This window comes from Podarcis tiliguerta, assembly GCF_965153285.1.
Source record: "Podarcis tiliguerta genome assembly, chromosome: 16".
Classification (NCBI taxonomy): domain Eukaryota; kingdom Metazoa; phylum Chordata; class Lepidosauria; order Squamata; family Lacertidae; genus Podarcis; species Podarcis tiliguerta.
The window spans coordinates 39,696,843-39,719,725 of record NC_139549.1 but is presented as its reverse complement, the minus strand read 5'-3'; the positions used below and the strand labels follow the sequence as shown (position 1 = coordinate 39,719,725).

Sequence of the window (22,883 nt, the reverse complement as noted above, 5' to 3'; positions counted from 1 at the left end):
ATAGGTAAAACAGAATACAAGACTTTCACATAGATTATCTTGAATAAGCTCCAGATATGCTCTGACATTGATCAGAGATGTGGTAAGGGAGCTAGGAATCACCCTGCACATAGACACAACCCAAATTGGCCCTGTGAGTGAACAAATCCTTCTCTTTTTTTATTAGGTTCACTGGGATTTCCCTTCCTTTTGCAGGTGTGCTGAACTTGTGGTGTGAAAGAGCATAACTGCTCAAAGATTTTAAAAAGTAGTGAATTCAGTATTCTGATAAAGTTTTTGAGGTTTTCAGAGAATCACTAGACAATTATAAAACATCTATAACATTGCTGTTAAGGCTTCAGTTATGAGCTAAACTGATGGCCTCAAAACATCAAAATTGAGTTGGGATTAATTCCTATTCAAGCTATTTTTGTTGGTTGCAAAAAACTCAATACTTTCAGTGGGACTTAAAGCACAATCCTACGTTCAACTAAGTTCAAGGGGGCTTACTCCCTGGCAAGTGGAGAGAGGACTGTCGCCATAAGTCACAACTAATTCTGACTAGATTGGAATCCACATCATTCAGTGTTCTTCAAACTATCAAATATATTTTAAAAATAGAAATTAGACTTTGAAAACTAAAAATAGATATGCGAGTCCACCTTTTGGAACCTCATTTTTAAAAGGCTGAAATTGAATATGCACCACAATCAGAGATTTTGTGAGCGTCAAGGCACTCACAAGGTTCCTGCATTTGTGCGCTTACATATCGGTCTGCTCCCTCCACCTCTCGCAAGGGGGGAGGCAGGCAGAGATCTGTGTGTTTGTGTTCCTTCCTCCAATTGCACACCTTCCAGAATAGATCAGTTTTTGCACCCACGCAAGGTGAGACTGGCTGTGCCTTGATCTCCCTCTATCAATATCCATTCATTGGACTTTGGCTTACCCCAAGTTTGGGAAACCCTGATCTAGGGCATCCCATATACCAGAGTGCTTAGTTGCTTAATCATTCCACATTTCTTAAATAAGTATTTTTAATTAATTTTTCATTAATAACAGTCCAATGCAGACCACATTAATACAATACCAAATCATACCAAATCATAATACAATCAAAAGAGCCATTTATTCAGTTCCAAATTAAACATTTTTGGATGATTTTGCGTGTTCAGTTTATCAGGAGTTGCTGTTATTCCTTGGTCCTGCGCCAATTCTCTTAATTAGTCCAAATACAACAGTTCTGATCTTAATCCTTTATTTTAGCAGCCGCTGGTGTGATGACTTTCATTCATATTTAACAAATCCATATCCATTTACTTGCAAAGGGAATTTATATCCTGTAGCTTTCTGTGTGAAATATTTGTTTACATTTGTCCTTTCCTTCATGTTGTAATCAATCAGTCCTCTTCAGCATTACTCCTCCTTCAAGGACTCAATTATCATTACACCACAGCTTCTCCATTTTGCTTTTTCAAAACTGAAAGTATTCCGGTGTCCAGACGTGACTCCTGGCAGACTTCCAGCATTGTCTTCTTTGATCCTTTCTGATTGTCTGACAAGCTGGTGTTTCGCCAAAACCATAATAAATCAGAGTTAGAGCCCTCTTTAGATGGTAATGTCACAAATCATTACAGTATTTTACACAGTCTATTCGTTCAAGTACTCCGTAAAGAAAATTATAAAGTTCTTGTTGAATCCCTCTTGCATTCTATTTATAGTTGTAATCTGTTAATAATTTCATTCCATTAGTAATTAATTCTTCTTCATTGAAGGCTTGCCTTTACAACAAATATAACGTAAAAAGAGAAGAAAGGCTCCCCTTCACTTACATAGCAATCCAGTTATGAGGAAATCCTCTCCAGATCAAAACCTTGGCACTCAGTGGCTGATTCATTTAGTAGGTTATCTTGTATCCTTCATCTAGAACACGCCCGTTTCTTAAGTCCAAATTCAGATCCATCTTAAAAAACAGAAGTACCTCTGCTCATGGCGACCACGTTGGAGAGTTTCCAATATGTGCAGTGCTATGCACTCAACGTCCCTGCCCCCGCATTCGATTGGAGCAAGAGACAGTTATCGGACAATCCGTGGAAGTTCTCCCCCCTAACAGGGGGAGGGGCTTACAAGGCTAATTACTTTCAGATAATCCTTAATTAGCTGCATGGCCAGCATCCGCTATCGTGGGACCCGCTGTTTGCCATGGCAGCAGCGCCGGAAGTCAGTCATTCCACATTTATGTCCTGCTGATAATTTTGCAAACATAAGAGCCCCAACATTCTGAACTCTCTCTCCAGTGAGGCCCACTTAGCCTCCCCTCTGATGTCCTTTCATACAACTCATCTTAATTTGTTTCATCTGTTCTTCAATTTGATTTGATTGATTGAATTTATATACCACACTATACCCAAAGGTTTCAGGGCGATTCACAGAACAAAGTCAAAATATAAAACCACAAAATATATAATCAAAATAAAACAACTCAATAACACCCCCATATATAATTATACAAATATAATTATTATATATTTATTATTGTATATGTAATACATGTAGAAATGCAGGATATAAGTTGAAATCAGAGAGAGAGAAAAGATCCCTGCTGGATCAGCTCAGGCTTTATCTTGTCCAGCATCTTGGTTTCCCACAGTGGCCAGCAAGATGCCTCTGGGAAGACCACAAGGAGGGCATGAAGGCCATGAACACTCATGTGACTCATGGTAACAGATCCCCTGTCAGGCCTTGATTTAATGTATACTATTGTTGTGTATGGCACTTCAAGGACTCTTTTGCAACAGAACTGCCTATGCACCAACTGAATGTCCAGGAATAGACTTCTGGGGGTTATCCCAGGATACCTCTGGGCTTCCTGGACATTATCCCAGGGCATCCATTTTATATTCATGAACTGGAGCTGCAAATGTCCCTTTCACACAATGTCTTCATTCATGAAACTCCAAAAGAATACAAAGTCCTTAGCAATTGTATATTAACTCAAAGTCTTTTGTGAGTTCATTCCAAATAAGTTTCCCCCATCTTTGGGTGAAATAGTTGAATGCATTTGTCAAAAGAATTGTGGGTATAATGGCCCAGTTTGCACGTCACGTCAAGCTGTAATTAAACTAAACTAGTGCATCCTGCTGAAACTGCAGATACTTTGCTTCTTCCCTGCTTCTTCAACGGCCAGGAAACAATCTGCAGTCTGGCTTGTTTTGTTGTTTGAACAGGGGCTCATGGTTTGTGTTTTTCTCCAAACAAGCCAAGGTTTGTTCTTTGCTTGGGGGATGCAAACTACAGCCCAGCTTCAGATAATGCAACAGAAAGAGTGCAGGAATAGTGAAGCACCCACGATTTCAGCTGTTATAACTGTGGTTTAACGTGATGTGCAAACCAGGCCAACAGAATTCTATACTTGCTCTGCACTGATATTGGAAGGGGAAAATAAGCACCTCCTATATGAGGATGTTGATATGTAGAAATCTTTCATGTGCAAAGCCATGAGCCTCTGAGAGAACTCGTTTCCAAGGTCTGTGTCATGATATGGTCTCAAATCTTGAGACATTCCTGCAGTACAGCAACTTTCAGAGGGATAGCCATGGTCTTTGTTTTGCAGCAAAACCAGCAAGGAGCCTTGTAGCACCTTAAAGCCCAAAGATATGTTGAAGGAGCTACAAGACTCTTTGTCGTATAGCAGTGTGCCAAAAGTGAACAAACAGGAATTGGGGAGTTTTTGCTATTTGCATCCAAACTGGCTGCCTAAAGCAGCAGCCTAGTGAGCGAGAGTGAAATGGAGTAGCTCTGTCCTTGCTCTGATTTCTTTTATTTTAACAAGTGTCTTGATTTATATCCAGCCATCCCACAGGGTTCAGGGCAGATTACAGAAACGGGCTGTGAAAGAGGAGCATCTGTGTCTTTTCAAAGCACAGTTAAATCGCAAGAAATTGTTCTGGGGAAAGAAAGAGCCTGGAATTTTAGACGTTTAGTCTAGTTATTAATCGTGACTGAATGAAAAGTTCACAGAGAGAAACACTTTGCAGAGTGGGTCCACCAGCGTCTTTGCTTTTTGGCTCAGAGAGTTTGCTTGCTAATAAGGAATTTAAGCTTTTGGACTGGGAGGCTGAAGGGAACGGTGATATTTAAATAAATAAGGAGTAATTGCTAATGACATGTATCCAGATACCCTGTGTGGTTTTGGAAAAGTCCTGGAGCTGCTTTTTTAAAATTAGATCTGATACTGTGCTTGAATCCATTATTGACGTTTGAAGCAATTTCTGGAAGTCTCTTCTGTTGCAGAGCAATAAAAATGACATAATTTTGCATTGGCTGTGAAAACCTTTTCTCAGATGACAAGCGTTCTTTGTGTTTTAATCTATATTTCAGATAAATGAGGTCAACATACAAATCAATCAGTTGATTGAGAAGCGGATGATGAAATATGAACCAATCGATAGTAAATTTTCAATGTATCGACAACAGGTGAGAACAAAGTCTTCTCTAAAGAGTAATGTTATTTTGAAAAATCATTTATTTATTATTTATTGCATTTATACACAGTCCTTCATCTTAAGATCTCAGGGTGGTTCACTTACCTTATCGCGAGCAGCCAATTGCCTGTGAGACTTTGAATTTTGCTTATATTTTGATTTACAAATTTGAGGATCAACCCATCTATATAATGTGAGACAGCTCCAAAGTCAGTGGTCAAAATGGAATTGGACTTGAGTACATTAAAAAGGTGGACTTGGGTACATTAAAAAGGTAGGATATCTGGTTGCGAATGTGACCTGCAGCATCTTGTTTAAGTGAGTGATGTGTTACAAGGTTAAGAATGCTACATAATGTGCTGGTACAAGAGACCAGCTGGCTCCTAATATAAAGTGCTGACGTCCCTTGGATGAGCCATTCCAGGAATTCGGAGCGCTTCCCTTGGCCAATAACATATGGCAGACTCCCCTCAGCTCCACAGAGCACTGTCGTCGGCTTCACAAGATCACCCCATATGTTTTTAACACAATTTGTCACCATGGGCTAGTTTGGAGAAGTGAAAGGCTTGGATACCGTAGAGGCTGAATCACCATAGATAGGCTATAGAAAGCTTTTTAATCCGGTGAGTGGAGGCTGTTCTCAAAAACTGCCTACACTATTGCTGTATAATCCATGTTTTAAATAAGAAAAAACAGCAGGCTTGTGTTTAATTTTTAGAACTCTGTAACATAATCCGAAGCTATATGTTTGAACTGCAGCCTTTTGGTTCTTGCTATAGTATAGAAATGCTCTGGAAAGTATTATTCTGTTAAAAGCAGCACTCAAAATGCTGCATAAAAGGAAATAATGGATTGTGCTGTTTTAAAAATTATTATATTTATCCCAAGGAGGCCTGAATGAAATAAAAGCATTCCTCTTTCATTATATTATCTGTCGCCACTTAAATTGGATTCTGTATTTCCCCCGTCTGTATGATGACCTCATAGAGTCCTGCTAATGGGTGGGGGGTGATGGGGGGGCATAGCTCAGTAGGAGAGTGCATGGTTTGCATGCAGAAGGTCCCAGGTTCAATCCCTGACATTTCCAGTTAAATGCTGCAAGCTGCCTTGTGCAATTGTGTAAAGACTGGATGGAAATGTTTTAGATAAATAAATGATCTTAGGTAACGGGTGCAAAAGACCTCTGGAAACTGTTGTCTACCAGAATGCTAATGCATGGTGAAATATTAATGTGTTGTGCTCTTAAAATTGCCACTCCTACCATTTTCATGAACTTTGTTCTTATATTTGTCTGATGGAAAAATGGGGTGAGAATCTCTAAATTAAAACTACAACAGTTCAAAATAATAATACAATGTGTATCCCTCTGGCTCTAATACCTACACTTCTAGACTATATGATTCAGAATTAAAAAATGTGACTGTTTTCAATGTCTTAAGCAACATTTGTTTCTATTTTAGAAGTCTTATCAAATATGCCTTGTAACGTGGATACAGACTTTTTTTTTCAATTTATTGGTGTTTTATGGGTCTGTTCTGCTTTAATCTGTGTCCTGTGTATTTCTATAGCTTGTTGAAGGGCTATGCTATAAAAATCCACATTAAGACACTGTTGAAATAACTGCAGGATCTTTATCTTCATTGCTACAGTTTAAAATCCTTAATTTTTGAAAATGAACTAAAGGAAATCATCAGATGTGGCTGCCGAAGTAGAATGCTTGGCCAATGGTAATCTGATTCTTAACTGCAGCATAGAAGCCGCAGAACATGGCTGAGGGCACATAATGCAGCCACCTTGCAAAAGCTAAGCAGGTCTGGTCTGGGTCTGATTAGTGCCTGGATAGGAGACTGCCTGGGACTCCTAGGTATGCCTCTCAGAATTCCGTGATGGCAGAAATAAAGTTTTTTTAAAAAAATTAGGTGGCACAGTTGCCACTTACCCACACCCGTGTTGAGGAGGAATTATTTCTAAGTAGCAAGGCAGCAAAGTCCTTTTACAGGAAGGGGGGATCTGTTTTGCTTCTCCTTTTGAGGTTATTATGTGTCTGAAGTACCTAGTGCAGCTACATGAAGGTAAGGCAGACTTTGTTCTAATCCAAGGATTTAGTTTCAAGTCTGTATTGTATGCTGGCATCTCATGCCTTGAACGTTTCCACTCTGCCCATTGTGCTGCCCTACCTTGCCGTGTGCTGCAATGATGATTGATAAACATGACCCAACAGGCCTCCATCATTTCCCGGAAGAAGGCAGCCAAGGCCGAAGAGCTTCAGGCTGCCAAGGAAGAACTGTCCAACCTAGAGAAGCAAATGTTGCAGAAGTCAAGCCAAGCCCGGGAACTGAATGGGGCCGAAGTCTTGAAAGGGGATGAGGTAAGTGCAGGGTCAGGGTGAGCGAGGAGAGAAAATGTGAAAGCTTGCACATGTGTCTTGAGCTTATTGTACATACAGCCTCCATTCCAGCAGTTACTGCTTGGGCAGCCAGTGTGGTTGAATAGGCTACTCTGGGAAAGCCTCTCAGATCAAAAGTGATTTGTCACACTGCCTCAGCAACTGATGTTAGAGAATTGTAAACCAAAAGCCCCCATCTGCATCCAGATGTTTTGTCATGCTTTTGTCTCTTGGCCTCCGTGTGTAACTGTTACAGTGGATCCCATTAACTCCCAAGGGCAACTGAATAGCACACACCATTTTGGCACACACCATTCTTACATTTCAGGTTTGACAGACTGGTCCCTTACTATTTTATTTCCATGCTTTTATGTCACCTTTAAGGCCCTCTTAAAGTGGCCCATGGGAGCCACGTGCAGCTCGCAGGCAGCAAACAGAGATGCTCTTATTGCCTCCCTTTCTGCTTTTACTGCAGCTCTACATGGGTCTGGGAAAACTGGGAGCAGGCAGAAGTAGCATCAGCCATCTGTGGAACTCCACAGTCTTTGGGTCTGGGGGCCATGAGAGACTGTGGGAGGAAAGGGTAAGGAAAAGGTTGGGAGAGGTTAAGAAGCAAGACTTTGAGGCGGACAGTTCAAGGAAGAGGCAGCAGTCACGGTAGCTCTTGCTGAATGCAAAGAACTTAAGCATAGCGTTTTGGCCCTTCCCCTGCTGCATTATCTTCTCTGAAGTAAAGGGCACTATTCCCCATACCAAATATGGCTTCAGCAGCCAGTCTTTGCAACCTAAGACAGCTAGATGACAAACCCTTGAGATAAGAGTCTTTAAAGGAAAATGACATTCTGGTTTCAACACCTAATCCGGTTGCAAGTCCACTATTTCCTATTATTCCATAAACCCAAGACTGTTTTTTTAAATCCTCCTAGGTAGTATATTAGCTTCAGCTTCACACTTAACCTTTGTTTTAGTTAAATTTGAAAGCAGACAATCATAACATTCCTGCTATGCAAAGCAGTGATTAATTACTCAGCAGCAGGGTGTTGCAAGAGAGAGAGGGAGAACCACAAACGCTTTGTCTTATCTGCTGTTAGTTCAGTGTATTGTAAAGTACATAAAAAATGTTCCACGTTGTCAATGCACCTGACGGGAACAATCTGTAAAGTCGCTAAACTGTTAAGACCCACAACAACGGTGGAACAGGAAACTGGCGAGCAAAGGAAACTGGTGAGCTCATGGCTGTGCTGCAATGTGGAGTAAGGCAAGGAGGGCGAAGAGCAGGCAGGCATGTTCAAATACCTTCTAACTTCCATCAGTTTGGACCTAGGAGGTTTTCTACAAAAGCTTAAGAAGAGCTCTGCTGGCTCAGACCAGAGGGCTGTCTTGTTCAACATCTTGCTTCCAATGCTGGCCTACAGGAGGCCCACGAGAAAGGCATGAAGGCAATAGGCTTCTCCCATATTGCCTCCAGAAGCTGTTGCGGAGGTTCCATAAAGCCACTGATAGGCTCTACTCCTCCATTAAGCTGTTGGTCCCTTTTTAAAGCCATCTAAGCTGCTACTGGCCATCAGTCACCACAACTCGTGGAAGTGAAATCCATAAATTAATTGTGTGTCTGTCTTGAATCTCCAACCAGTCAGTTTGACTGGATGACCCTGAGTTCTAGTAGCATAAGAAAGTGGCAGACACTCTTATCTGCACTCACTGTGCACAGTTCTATAAACCTCTCATGTCCTCCCTGCCTTTGTTTTTTCTAAATGAAAAAGAGGACCCCAGCAGCCTACCATAGTTTCATGTTCACTGCTGTTTTGAGAAAACACCACTGATTGGTTTGGCACATATTCAAGTTTATTTTTGAATTAACATGATAAACTTCATTTTGCACCTTCTCCATAGTTTTAAACCTCTAATGAAGTTTTAAGCACTCCAAGCTCTTGAGCGCTTAGAAAACAACAACCATGAAAGAGTCTTGTCAAATTATAAATGGTGCTGAGCATGTGACTGGGGAGAACTAACACTAGCATAGTGGATGCCCCCTTGCAGTGGTTTTGGGCTTCCCTGGCTGTCTGACCAGCTGCTATAGAGGACAGTATGTGCTAAACTGAACACCCTTTTGGTTTGAGGTGGGGGTGGGGGGTGATCCTGGGATGGCCTTTATACCACTTGGTTCCTAATTTATGTGTCCCTAATACTTTGGATGTGGTGCTGGAGGTCTTAATTAATTGTTTGTTCACCTGGTTTGCTATGTCTTTGCCCACCACTCCCTAGGTTTGGGTTGCTGTATCCCCTTGTGGCCTGGCCCTCACTTACTCTGGCACTCAGATGAGTTAATGCCTTCTCTCCCTGGACTCTCACATACCAGCAATCGTATCCTCAGCAGAGGTCTTAACACTTCATCCACAGAAAGGTCAACCCTGGCTTATGTTTTTACTTGCCGGCATGTTGCTTTCTCCTCTAACGATGCAGAGGAACACACAGCCCTCCAGTCCTATGAGGGCCGACGTTTGCACAGCTGGCTGGAACTGACAAGCTAACAGCAGGAGATAGCTGGTGTGTGTTTAGTAGAAACCGCATAGAAGTCAGGGGGTAAAGTTGTCTGTTGCAAGAGAAGAATATCATGAAAGGACCTGAGATGCTATTTCAAAAAAGCAAAAGAAACGCAGACAATGCTGGCACGCCTCTCCCTGCAGCTGTCAGATCCTGAAAATTAGAGAATCACATTCCAGCTCTTAGAAGGGTAGGTGGTTCAATTACAAGTGATCCTAGGTAAACTGGATATATTTTTAGCTCCCTTTCACAGCACATTGTACTCTTTTAAAAGCTGAACACAGGTTTGGGGGAGCCTAGATCTCTCACCCCGCCCAACTTCCTCAGCATGCTGGATGGAACAAAATCAAAGTGGCATTAATCTCACAGAAACTATTTTGCTGTCAGATGAGCGCAGCAGGATGAGTGCCAATGGCCAGCAAGCTCTAGCCTAGTCCATTTCAGAGTTGGACACCAAGCAGATACTGAAGTCAGAGGGATGAGGGGGTGGCTGTGGGCAGTCCTGGTGAGATTAGGGCCCTGACTCACTCTCGGTCAGAAGGAAAGCTGAAAGCACAGCAGGGGAGATGGAAGGCTGGAAGGTCCAGATGGCAACAGAGAGAGGGATAGGCAACTTGGGCAAGGTAGTTTTCACTTGGTGCAGGCTGATAACATGGACCAAATACTTGGAGGTTCCAGAGATGCCACCTGCCTGCTGAAGCCTTGCCTCTCCTGTCTGATTGGTGGCCAGATAAGGCAGAAGAGATCATGAAGCCCTTGCTGGGAGAGCCTCAAGTCCCCACTGTTTAGGCAGTGATTAGACATCTGTTGAAAAAGCGCTCCTTGGACATCACGGAACTTAATAGTTATCCAGTCTCAAAACAGCTTTCAGGGGAGCAGGGTATGTGGTGAAGGTCTAACTCCAAAGTGTTTTTGGATTATACCAATTCTCAGTCTGGTTTCAGACCCAGTTTCAGAGCTGAATAGCAACAAATTCTTGGTCAGAGTCCTGTCTTTCTGCCTTTTGGCTATTCATTCCCTTTTGCCTGTAACTGAAGTGCATAATTGTGCGGGGGGGGGGGGGGTGGAATGCTGCAAAAGCCTCTCAGTATTTGCCCTGGAACAAAGGGATGGGGGAGTCTTTTGTGCCAAAGTGAGTCAGTGGGCAGAGCCACTGTTGCGAGTCCTTCAGCCTGTTCAAAATAGGCTCCTGCTTTGGGAGCTGGGGTGGAGATTACAGTGCCATCCTATATGCCTACTCAGAAGTAAGTCTCATTGTTTTAAATGGGGTTTACTCATTTAAGTGCATCAGAGGTGGACCTAGGCTGTATTGGTTCTCCCTGTCCCTTGTGCTCTTGCCAGAGGAGAATGCACACGTCACCTGGCTGCCTGGCCTGGCCTGGGGGGCATGTGGACAGGTGGATGGACTCCTAGCCACTCAAAGCCAGAGTGGAGAGGCCTGGTTTTTGCAGCACCCTGGCTCTTCGCCCTTGGCAGCCATCAACCTAGCCAACCCCTAGGCTGGATTGCAGCCACAGACAGTCACCTGACATACAGCTACAGAAGCCAGGAACTTTTGAAGCAGGGCATTAACTGTCAGTGAAGTCAAACTTACGGTGTGGCTCAGGTGTAAAATGTGGCTTAGCACACATGAATGCTCTTGGAGCACTCACTCGAATGGATAAAGCATTCATCTTGCTCATCTGCAGCTTTCCACCAAGAACTAAGAAGGCTTTTTCCAGTTTGATTGAGTGTATTGCAGAATAAATAGACTGGTCTGAATTACTAAAGATGCTGCTTCCCAGAGCATGATTGACCTTATACACACACATAACTATACTTTATCTCTCTGGATTGTAATTGGTTTTAAACGGTTTTTAATACCTTATTTTTAAATTGTTGTGAGTCACCCTCAGATTATATGGTAAAGGGCATGAAGGAAACAAACAAATTATAAATATAATTATTAATAATTATTAAATTTATATACTTCCCTTCATCCAAAGATTACAGAGTGGTTCACAACATAAAAATACAAAACGAGAACACAAAATGAATAATAAAACAAGAACAGAAACCAACCAACCAGTGTGCCAGGCCGTGTCATGGGTCATGGTTGTCTACTGGGAATCTGCCCACAGCTGCAAGTGATGTCCCTTCAGGGGACATATCCAGACCAGGTGCTGGTGGTTCTTCTAAGGAGACCTCAGGGCAATTCTGAACCTGGGCATTTCATCATGTAACCTCACTACAGGTTTAGGGTGGACTCCAGTTCATGTATAAAAACATGCGGCTAAAGCAAGCCTTATGGGTGGAATCGGAGAGGGCCTTCTCACAAGGCTGCCACTGGAGGTGTACACCAGCAAGAGGTGCCTGGTGCCCCTTAAGGTGACACTTAATTTCCCAAAAAGTACTGGACATTTTGAAGCTCCAGAGCTATCTCAAAACATTTTTCTTCCTTTAAATATGGGACATTCACTTAGGTTTCCCTGGTGATTAATAGAGATGTACTTTAAGGCACAAAGTTCTGGATTAAGAGAGAAGTCTTTACTATAAATTGAAAGACATTTGTCATCTCTGGTCCCAGCCTGGCCAAACAGGAGCCTTGGTCATGTGTGGCCCAGAAACAGTTTCCCTAATACTGATATTTTAAAATGGCCCGAATGGCCTCTCCGACAAGACGACCGCAGGATATTTTTCTTCTTCAGTAGAAGTCAGCTTTTCCACAAGCATTAGGCGGCAGCCAGGAAGCTGCTTATGCCCATACCTCACTGAAATGGGTGGAGCTTTTCAGCTCCGTAACTGGGAATGGAAGTGGCTGTAATAAATCATACCCCAAAATGGCTGTCCAAGATAAGATCTGTGATATCTTGCAAATGGCTGTTGAGAGCTTGTCACAGCCAGAGATTTGCTTAGACTAAATGTTTTTAACTGCTTGGGATTGTCTGTATTGCATTAATTGGACTGGCAGGAAGATTGGCCATCTGCTCCATCATCTTCAATATATATCTTTTGCAAACATTTTTCTATGGCATCCTGCTGAGGCAGTTAAAGAGAGTCTCGCAGTATCTAATTAAGAATGTTCTCAGGAACCTACATTGACTTATGTATTTCTTTTAAAAAATGTTTTCCCTTTGTGTTTCCAGGCTTATTGATTCTTGTGTTTTGCTCTCCTCCTTCCACAATGGTGGGCAGTCCAGGGCTATCATAGGACAGGAGCGGGGAGTCTGTGGCTCTCATCACCCCAACCAGTATGGAAGTTGCAGGCCAGCAACATCTGGAGGGCCACAGGTTCCCTCCGCTCTTCACACTCTGCAGTTCAGATGGTGGGTTTCCTTTGGGGAAGGGTGTACCATAAATAAATGAACCATCTTAATAAACACCTTTTGCTTCTCCAGACACAGAACAGGGCAAGCAGCAGGAAACCACACAGGCAGGAACAGTTTAATGGCAGGAACCTCCAGCCTGCAAGCCAAGTGCAGCCCCCGCTATGCCCCTGTAGCTGACCATTTCAGCTCCCTCCAGGCCGTGTCCCCCATCAGCCCTGCTCTCTGCCTTCCACCCGCCAGGTCCTTTGCCAGGCTGGAATGTGCCTTTGAGCCCTTGCTTCCCTGAAAGCAGAAATGTGGGGAGGGGGTGAGAGACCACTAGCTTCTGTGTGACTGGAAGGAAGCCTTCCCACTTTTGCTTCCAGCTCCGCCCACCACTACTGGCATGTGGGGAGAGTTTCCTGCAGGAGAACGAAACCCTCAGGGTGAAAAGGTTTCCCCACCCCTGCAATGTCAGTTGAGCAACCAAAAATCCAGGAAGGTTTAATGCCAAAGGATTTCCCAGAACAGATGTTAATTATTATTATTACTTTAGGAGTGATGGGAGCACTTCCATCTTAGCAGTTCACTTGCGCAAGAATTGATCCTGTACTTGTTCAGGTAAAACTGGAAGGATTGAGGCAGGTAAAACTGGAAGGATTGAGCTCCTCCCTTTCTTTAGCAGCAAAGAAAATGTCCTAATGCGCACATCCTAGCAAAGGAAAAGAATTCTTAAAACAAAATGATTATTTCATGGCAAGGGATTGAAGCCGTGAAAGGAGGTGGTCTTGTTTTGTGCTTACTTTATTTAAGGGGCTATTTGAGCGTTCATGTTGCTGCAGAAAGGAGGTTAACACCTCCACTACCACCAGTGCTGAAAGCTGTCAGATGGAAGATACATGTTCAGGGTTGATGCCCTCAGTAGGTGCCTGCGATTGCCCCACAACAACACACAGTAATGAGAGAACAATCACACTTGAACATCTGCCTCCAATTACTTTGTGAATGCCAGAAGTACAACAGAGCAGGAAAGGCCCCTTCAAGATAGTTCCTCTTGTGGAGTTGAACTTCTTTGGTATTCAATCAAAACGTTCGCTGTGTGATGCTTTGTTTTGCAAAGCCCTCTTTTCTTTGCTATGTAAATAACACCTCTGTTCTCACTGCAGTTTTGCTTTGTCATGACTTCCCTGTACTTTTATAATCCTCTCTTTCCTGAGAAGACAGCGTGATAGATGCTTGTTTTACATAATGGTTTCAGTTGTTAGCGGCTGTGGCAGGTTTAGACCCACACTTCACCAAAATGCCAAGCAGTCCGGCTGCAGGGAAGACTTTGTAATACTGTACTTGCTCAGTTCAACCAATGGACTTGATCAGGCAGTACTTTCCCCGCTCCTCACAATCTGTCAGCACAGTATTCCTTTCCCTTTGAAAGTTGTCCCTACCACTTGATTCCCCAGGATGTGCAGTGCTGAGGAAGTGGCCTCGAGTCTGAGCATGCTCAGAAGCAGTTTGGCTCTCCAGGGAAGAGGGAGGTCCACAGTGGTGGCTGATAACCCTTGGAGTGCAGGCTTGGAAGGCAGGAGGCCAATAGTGGATGGAGGCAGAGCCAAGGCCAGCTCCTGCACCCCAATCCTTCTCCCCGTTGAGCTCCTCAAGGGCAAAAGACTGTGGAGCTCTCAGCTAGCGCCACTCCCTGGACTGGTTGTAAGTAAGAAGGCAGTTAGGTGGGGACTGGCCCAACCCCAACGTGGGGCTTGAACCAATAACCCTGAGGTTAAGAGTCACATGCTCCACCCACTTAGTTATCCCAGCATTTACTTTTAGTGTATTTTATAGTATCAAGTGTTTCTTTTTTTAAAAGTAAAACTTTATGCAAAAGTAATTGTGTGTGTGGAAAAACTGGATTCAGTGACCTGTATAAATTATGCGATTGTTGCATTATGTGTCCTTTGTTTACATCATTATTTCTGCTTTTGCCAATCCATGTGGGGCACCTCCTGCCCGGAGCACTGGAAACTCAACAGAGCTCCTGCCTGGCTTTGAAGCTTTCATCAAGGCTTTGGCTGCACACTATCAAACCTGTCACTGTACATGCGTATATGCAAGAGAGTTGCTTGGTTTTCTTTTAAAAAAAGGAAAGCTGAGGTTATCAGGATGCTGAATTCTGCAGGCAAGATCAGATTTGACAGGGCAATCAGCATCCCTCTGACTTTCATAGGTAAACAACCCGGTGACTCACCTATGGCAAGTCAGAATCCCCTCAGGCAGAGAAACTTTTGTTAAATGGAAGTGAGTTGGTTCCTTTCTTCTTTTCTTTTAAGACCACCAAAGTGCTGTAGATGCCCTTTTAGGTGTGCGTGTTCAAGCAACTTATTACCAAGGTTATCACTGCTAGGTGGGCATTATAGGCCTCTCTCTTTCAAATGCTGTTGCTGGACAGGGGGGCCTTTTATTCTCTTAAGCAAAAAACAAACATCTGCTAGGGAGATTCCTGCGCAAGCCCCATTGAAATGAGCAGAGGTTCCACAGCAGCTGTGCTTTGGGGATCCACACTCTGCCAAAACCTGAAATGATCATGCACTTGTTTTCTTGTGTGACTTTTGTGACCTTGTCCTGAGCACAGCAGAAAAGACTGTCCTTAAAGGTACACATAGCCTGGTCTGCTTTGAACACACACTGAGCAATAGGTGGGTTTGTTCTTTCACTAAGAATGTCCACAGTGTTTGGCTTTAAAAATAGTTGTGGGAGCACAGCAAGGTAGACAAAGCATCACCGCCCTGCCCAGGATGGCAGATGATCTGGGCTGATTTCAGGATGGGCTCTTTGCCTGCAACACTATTTATAGAACATACACTTACTCTGGGGGGGTCTCAGACTGCCAATGATGGCAGCCTTTAAGCATTTGTTATTTAAAAGCAGCACAATTTTTTACACTCAGAAAGGTTACTTATATCACAGATTTTTTAAAAAAGAAATGTAGTTTCCTTTTTTTAAAAAAGGTTGTTTTGGTATTGGTATGTACAGGACTCCTGAGGGAGATACATACTTAATAGAGAGGAAGGCTGCCCCAAAACATTTTGACGGGGTGTAACAGTGCGTGCTAAACCTTTTTTTTTTTCAAGTGAATTTTTATTGTTTTCCTTACATATTCTTTTCCAACAAATTGTAATAGCACCATACATTCCCTTTGACTCTGCCGAATCACGACCCCCCCTCCCTCCCCACAACTGGTATATTTATCCTCTTTCCATCACACACATCATTCTCATATTAGTACTATTATACATTGGAGGTATTATGTCAATCCTGCTAGTGTCTTGACCTCTTTACAATTCTTCTTTAAATATTCAATAAATTTACTCCAGTTATTTTGGTATCTTAGTGTGTGCTAAATCTAACTTCCTCATATTTCAAAGGTCCCTGTTATCTCTCATTTCAGTTTAAGCGGTATGTTAATAAGCTTCGGAGCAAAAACACGCTTTACAAAAAGAAGCGCCTGGATATAGCAGAAATTACAGCTGAGTACGGCATCCTGCAGAGAACAGAGGAGCTCCTAAAACAGCGCCACGAGGATATCCAGCAGCAGCTGGTAATGGGCCATGTTGTGGGGGAGGAAGGGAAAGGAGATTGTTAGCCGCTTTGAGACTCCTTCGGGTAGTGATAAAGCGGGATATCAAATCCAAACTCTTCTTCTTCTTCTTCAATATCTTCTGTCCATACCGTGAAATGCAGGTAGCCAGGATGAATCTTCTAGCTTCAAGCTCTTCCTGCAAAGCCAAGCAGGCCAAGCCGGGGTTGTTCCAGCACCGCCAGGGCACTAAGTGCTTTACACAATGCAGGGAGAGAGCTTCTTGCCCCAGGGAACCTACAGTCAAAACTGCAGCATGGGAGGGGTGGAGATAGGGGGGGAAGATTCAACTGTGTCAGTTACATGTGTTCAGGCTTCACAGGAAGGGTGGATTTTGAGGAAGGATTTGAAGTTAGAGAGGCAGCATCCAAAGCGTTTTAGGAGGCAGTTCCAAGTGCGCAGAGCAGCAAAGGAGAAAGGGGGAGAGGGAGGGAGCACCCACACATTTGTTTGACTTACGTGGTTTCATGATCAGAGTGACATTTACACTTGTGTTGTAAACAATGTTAAGTGAAGCCTTTGGTTTAATTTCAGTATCTTAGCATTTGCTTTGAGACAGTTCTAATGACATGAGCTAGACTTTATTGTATGTTAAAAGAAGTTATGTACATGGTATCTCAGATCTAGCATGTTGTTATTCAAAAGCTGAAATTCTGCCTTGCTTTTAAAAAATTGAAGTGGTTTCCTCATGCACATTGACCTGGTGTAAGCTTCGAGAACCCACACATTCCCTCTTTTGCCCTAAGCCGCAGTTTGGTTTAGTTTTAGACACAAACTGGGCCGCTGAAGTCAGTGAAGATATAATCATTGCAGGAACGCTCAATGCCCAATGCCCTTCTCCCAGCCCACTTCCATGGCTTCATGTCTTTCTTCTGTCACTTGCTTTGCTAGAAAATTGCTTTGGCCCTTTTCCTCAAGCTACTCATATTTTTATCAATTAAAAGAGAAGCTGTGGCAAAATATGGAGACCCATGTAACTAAGTGTGTATTTTGTTTTCTTCCCTGCTCAGTAAAACCTTTTATTTCTTCTGAAACCAAGCAGAAAAGGCTGCAAATGAGGCTGTAAGATGATAATAAGTGTTGTCCCCCATTTCTTGATCAAACATTATTAATCTGTGTGTGGAAGGCATGGCTTAGTAAATAAATAACAACAGCACACTCAGAATTATTTCATCCTCCACAAATTAAAGTAATGGATGACTGCAAATGCACCTGGTTCTTTAGAAGCTCCTCTAGGCGATTTGTGCAAAGATGCCCTTTAAGGAGAGATGTCTTGCCACAGCAGCTGGCCTGTTCTTATTGATTTTCATATAGTTTAGTTCAGGGGTAGTCAACCTTTTTATACCTACCGCCCACTAATTCATCTTTCTTGATGGTAAAATTTCCTTACCGCCAACCAGGGCTCGATGGAAGGAGGATTCAGCTTGTGCCGTAGAACCCCCTACTGCCCACCTAGAATCCTGAAACACCCACTAATGGACGATAGGGACCAGGTTGACAACCCCTGATTGGGTTAATGAAAAAACAAACTAGGCAGTCTGTCAGATGCTGCTGGTGGTTGCTCGCAAGTAACCAGGCAGGACTCCGACCTGTCTTTTACAGGTTTTATTGTGCAAACTATATACGGTGCAGATACACAAAGTTCATGTCCGTCTTAGTCACTTGCAGAATCCGGGAGTGGCCCCTTCCGGCTTCTCCCCCAACATAAGAACTTCGACACCCCAAGCCTCCGCCTCCCTTCCTTGTGTTTTACCCCTCTGCGCAAGCTGGGCGACGGAAGAGGCGTGTGTCCCTCCTGGCCAGCCTGGCTAGGTGAGGCGCTGGGGCTCTCAGCAGCATCCTCAAGCCCTTTCCCCTCTTCTCCACTGGAGGGGTGGCTTTCCCCACCGCTGGAAGAGGAACTTGCTCCTCAATAGTTTTGGAAGCTCTCTGTATCCCAACAGCCCCCCACCTCCCTCCCCTGTTCCGATGGCAGTCCCCTGACACAGTCGTTTACTTTTCATAGGGCTTTCTTACTATTTATTGGTTGCAATTCAGAATCTGTTTGCTTGTCTGCTGTCAGAACGTATACTCAGAAATGTATTTCTTTTTCTATGCTAACAGCAAGCAATTGAAGACAAGAAGGGTATCTCTGGATACAGCTATACACAGGAGGAGCTAGAGAGAGTGTCAGCCGTGAAGAGCGAAATGGATGAAATGAAGGGTCGGACTCTGGATAACATGTCTGAAATGGTGATTTTCCTCCCCTGTATTTAAAGGCTCTCTTGGAAGGAAGGTTGTCTGTTTGAATCTTACCACCACGCTGCAAGATCTACTTTGGCAGACCAGCTTGGCTGTGGGTATACTGGTGTGCCAACACTGCTTGTGCTGGGTATATGGCCAGTCTCCATTTATCACATCTTAGTTGATCTTTCCCTCTCCATTTGTCTTTCTAACCTTCCTTTGCCGCCACACCCCATGTTTCCAGCTTTCTTGCTATGCTGTTAATAACATATTCATGTGATGCGTTTTCCTCCCATAAAACAGGTGAAAAAACTGAATGCTATGGTGGCTGATAAGAAGTCAAGCCTTGCTCCGATTATCAAAGATTTAAGGCAGTTGCGACAGAAGTGTCAGGTGAGTGGAGGAGACTTGAATTTGTTTGGTTTTTGTTCTTGTTTGTTTGAACCAATGGTTTGGGCTGATTCCAGTGTGGCAAGATTTCTCCCAACGCCTCTCCTGCAGTTCTGCCTGTATGGCAGTAATGCTCCACACTATCTGTGGCTAGATACCTCTATCGTATAGGCCAAAATGTACATTTGGGGGAGATGATCTGCATCTGGTGTTTTCAGCTACAGTGGTACCTCGGGATGCGAACGGGATCCGTTCCAGAGCCCCGTTCGCATCCTGAATAGAACGTAAGACGCAACTGCGCCTTTGCACGTGCGCAAGTCGCGTTTTGCCGCTTCCACGCATGCACATGACGTCATTTTGAGCATCTGCACATGCACAAGCAGCGAAACCCAGAAGTAACCCACAGAAACCCGTGGAGTGCAACCCAAAAGCGCTCAACCTGAAGCACATTCAACCCGAGGTATGACTGATTTTAAAGTGTTTCTTCAAGTGTAAACCTCATTGGAAGAAAAAATAGTTGAGTGAATGTTATTATTTACTTTAAAAAAAAACCTATATTCCACTCCTACATTGGATTCCCAGGGATCCACCATTTAGTATGTGCTTGTTTGCTGGTTCTGTTAGTGTTTTTCTCAAACTCAAGACAGCATATATGTGTCAGATAAAAACCTGTGTGGCTTTAAGACATTGCTAAATTCAAGACAGGGTTGGAATGGGGAGCGCTGCTTGAAGCTCTGGCTGAGATGAGAAAAACTGGTGCCCTAAGGAACCTGAGATGGTCAGAGAAGACAGCTATTGAATATTTATCCAGAGAACCTGTGTAAAGTTTTGGTGCAATGGTTAACTTGTTAGCTGTCTGGCGAGCGAACTCTATGACAGGAGCTGCTCGATTCTCGTGGCCTGGGCCCTGTGAGAAGCTGTGCTCCTGGATCTGATGGGGGGCAGAAAGAGAGCTTCCGGGGGGGGGGGGGGGGCAAGGCAGGTAGAACTGCCACTGACAGTGGCAAGGAGCTGCTGCTCTCTTGAGAGTCTTTTTTGCTAAAGGGCAAAGGATAAAATGCCTTAAATAAGGGTGAAACCTCCATGTTCCGATGCATCATACTCATCTGCCAGCAAGAGGAAGGGGATGATGGTCACCTTCAGGCCATTCACATGAGCAGAACATTAGGGCATGTTGAATTTTCCAACTTTCAAATTCCAAAAATGAGGGGTGCTAAAATGTTGTAACATGACATGGGAATTTGAAATGTATTTTGGATAAATTAATATAATTTAGTTTTTCTTGGTAAGAAAAATAAGTGTCAAAGTGCATAGAAATCATTATAAATGATTGCCAAGTACTTGCAGTTATTAATATTTTTGTTATTATTTATTGCTGTTGTTATTTAGCATTATCTGACATTTTCAGAAGGTAAAATTAAATTCTTTGGTTTTCCAAAAGTAGTTTATGTACTTCTTCACAAATGTAGACTTACCAAGCTAAATATTGACCAATCACAAAAATAATAGCAGACCCGAAACCTTAAAAAATATAAGGTGCCTCAGTGAAAAAAAATTGCAAAAATTAGGTTTCACCTCCTAAAATGACGCCCCCTAGCAGAACACTCAGGTGGTCTGATGTAACCCAGCGAGACACTTCTTATATTTATTACAGTGGGCCTAAGGTAGGAGAAATTCCTGGTGTCCTGCACCCTCATTTGAAATATGCTCCCCCAACCTTAGTTATTTTATTACGTGGGTGAAGGCAAGCTTTGATTTTAAGCACGATTTGTAGAATACACCAGCCTGGGGCTCTGGGGCTGTTTTGGACTCTAAATCCCATCAGCTTCAGTGATGGGGGCCCAGGCTAGGGAAGGCTGGCCTACACCAGGTCTACTTGCGGCTTCACCAGTATAGTATGCCCTGCCATACTTCCTATCACAAGCTGGATTGTAGTTTACCTTTCACTAGAGTGCTCTGTTGCTAGTGATGCCGATTATCTCATGGCATAAGTGAATATCTGTACAAACTGTTTGTACAGGAACACAATCCTTTTACAATCTCGCGAGCTTAATTTTAATGCAGCCGAGTCAAAATCTAGGCTATGGAATGAACAAGTGGGAAACCTAATCCACCAAAGCATTGAGGACGCTGGGTAGTGATACATGTTTTTAAAGTTGGGGGGAGGGGGGAGCTTGCAAGTTGCGTGGTGGTTTACCCTATTTGATCTGTCGGTCTGCGAAGCTGGTGGCTTCCCCATGAGTGGTGTGCCTCAGATGCCTTTTCCGTTTATGTAAGGGCGTCTGTGTGCCAATAGCTGAGGTTAGGCAGCAGGAGTGACAAGAACATGATCTCCCCAGGTGCCACATGCTGATAGAAGTCATGTGCCCTTCTACCTTTCCCCCCGCCAGGAATTGACCCAAGAATGCGGAGAGAAAAAAACCCAGTATGACAGCTGTGCAGCAGGCCTGGAGAGCAACCGTTCTGCACTGGAGCAGGTAGGACAGAGCTGCCCCTCCATATCTCATCAGCTTGGTTTTACATGCGCTCAGGCGGGCAGGGGGTTGCACCCAGGCATTCTGCCAGGTGCAGACATGTGGCAAAACGGTTGGCTGCACCCACCCCTGGACCAGTTAAACTTAACAGAAATTATTTTGCTTGCTTTGGCTGAAGAGGAAGCAATTAAATCATCAGTGACTGTTGACAACAGGCGCTCTTTCCTTGAAAATGGTCCTGATGCTGCAGGCTTTTTGCCATCCTACATGTTAAAAATGTGCGCTTCCTGCTTTAGGAGGTGAAGGCCCTTCATGAAGAGTGTATTCAGGAGGAAAGCCGCTATCATCACATCAACTGCATGAAAAAGGTCGGTCTGAAAAAGGTTCTTTTGTAGTCATTCAGTAAGATGATGCTGCTTCCATGGGAAGGGCAGTTGGTATCTAAATTCAGGTGTTTCTTCTTAGATCCTAGAAGTCAGCCTTCAGCGCGCCAAAGACGAGATGAAGCTGTATGTTTCTTCAGATATGCAGGAAAGAAGAAAGGCAATCAGGTATTTACTCATTTTCTTACATTTATATCCTGCCTTCCTTCAACCTGGAACCCGAGGCGTCACACACATGCTCCCCAGGAGCATCCCAAGTACTGCTCAGTCCCAGACATGCTTAGCTGCAGCAAGAGGTTGGGCTCCCTAGTGCCTTAAGACCATTCCCTGGAAACCAAGCCTGATGAGGAATGGTTGAGGGAACTGAGTATGCTCAGCCTGGTAAAGAGGAGATTGAGAGGAGGGAGGAGAGCCATCTTCAAATACCTCAAAGGCTGTCACAGCGACGCTAGCTTGCCCCCACGGCTGTGGGTGCCTGGGGCCGCTAAGTCAGCCCACCCACTGGCGCATGCAAACTACATCAGTTACATTGGTGTGCTGACATCACTCACGCACATAGTGGCAGCCTTATGACGTTGTGCGCACATGCTCCCACAGCATGCACATGGCCCCCACCACATTTTGTAGGTGCCCTGCCCCCCCATTTAAAATGTTGTGGGGGGCTGGGGCGCTCATGGCCCCAGGGAGTTGACGTGCCTGGGCTGCCACATGGAAGAGGGAGCAAGCTTGTTTTCTGCTGCTCCAGAGGGCAGGACCCGAACCAATGGATTCCAGTGTCACAGATGCTTTAGCCCAGATTCCTGCATTGCAGGGGGGTGGACTAGATGACCCTTGGTTCCTCTTCCAACTATACAATTCTATGATTCTATGATATACTTGGGACTGTGATTTAATTCCAAACAATTTTTCAGAAATGGAGGTGTAATTAGTCTTGAACTAGAAGAAACTGAGCATGTTAAGTTTTTGTGGAATTCTTTGTTCCCTCTGCTTAACAGTCTCAGCAGTGACACTTCTTGTTTGCTGTGGCTCCATGTAGGATTCTCTCCATAGGAAAACAGGACTGCACAGAGAGAGAGAGAGAGCTCATTGAAGAACAAAATACTGTTTA

At 43.9% G+C, this 22,883-nt stretch overlaps 1 protein-coding gene across 2 annotated transcripts in view; it reads left to right on the top strand.

The window, feature by feature from the left end:
- Nucleotides 1-22,883, top strand: part of IFT81 (intraflagellar transport 81) — a 47,004-nt gene that overhangs the window by 18,105 nt on the left and 6,016 nt on the right. For both annotated transcript variants that reach the window (XM_083419035.1, XM_083419036.1), the window contains exons 10-17: nucleotides 4,357-4,452; nucleotides 6,682-6,828; nucleotides 16,117-16,266; nucleotides 18,409-18,537; nucleotides 18,832-18,921; nucleotides 21,309-21,395; nucleotides 21,689-21,760; nucleotides 21,858-21,943. In XM_083419035.1, coding sequence (XP_083275161.1) covers nucleotides 4,357-4,452; nucleotides 6,682-6,828; nucleotides 16,117-16,266; nucleotides 18,409-18,537; nucleotides 18,832-18,921; nucleotides 21,309-21,395; nucleotides 21,689-21,760; nucleotides 21,858-21,943 — 857 coding nt within the window. The remainder of the gene's footprint in view (nucleotides 1-4,356; nucleotides 4,453-6,681; nucleotides 6,829-16,116; nucleotides 16,267-18,408; nucleotides 18,538-18,831; nucleotides 18,922-21,308; nucleotides 21,396-21,688; nucleotides 21,761-21,857; nucleotides 21,944-22,883) is intronic.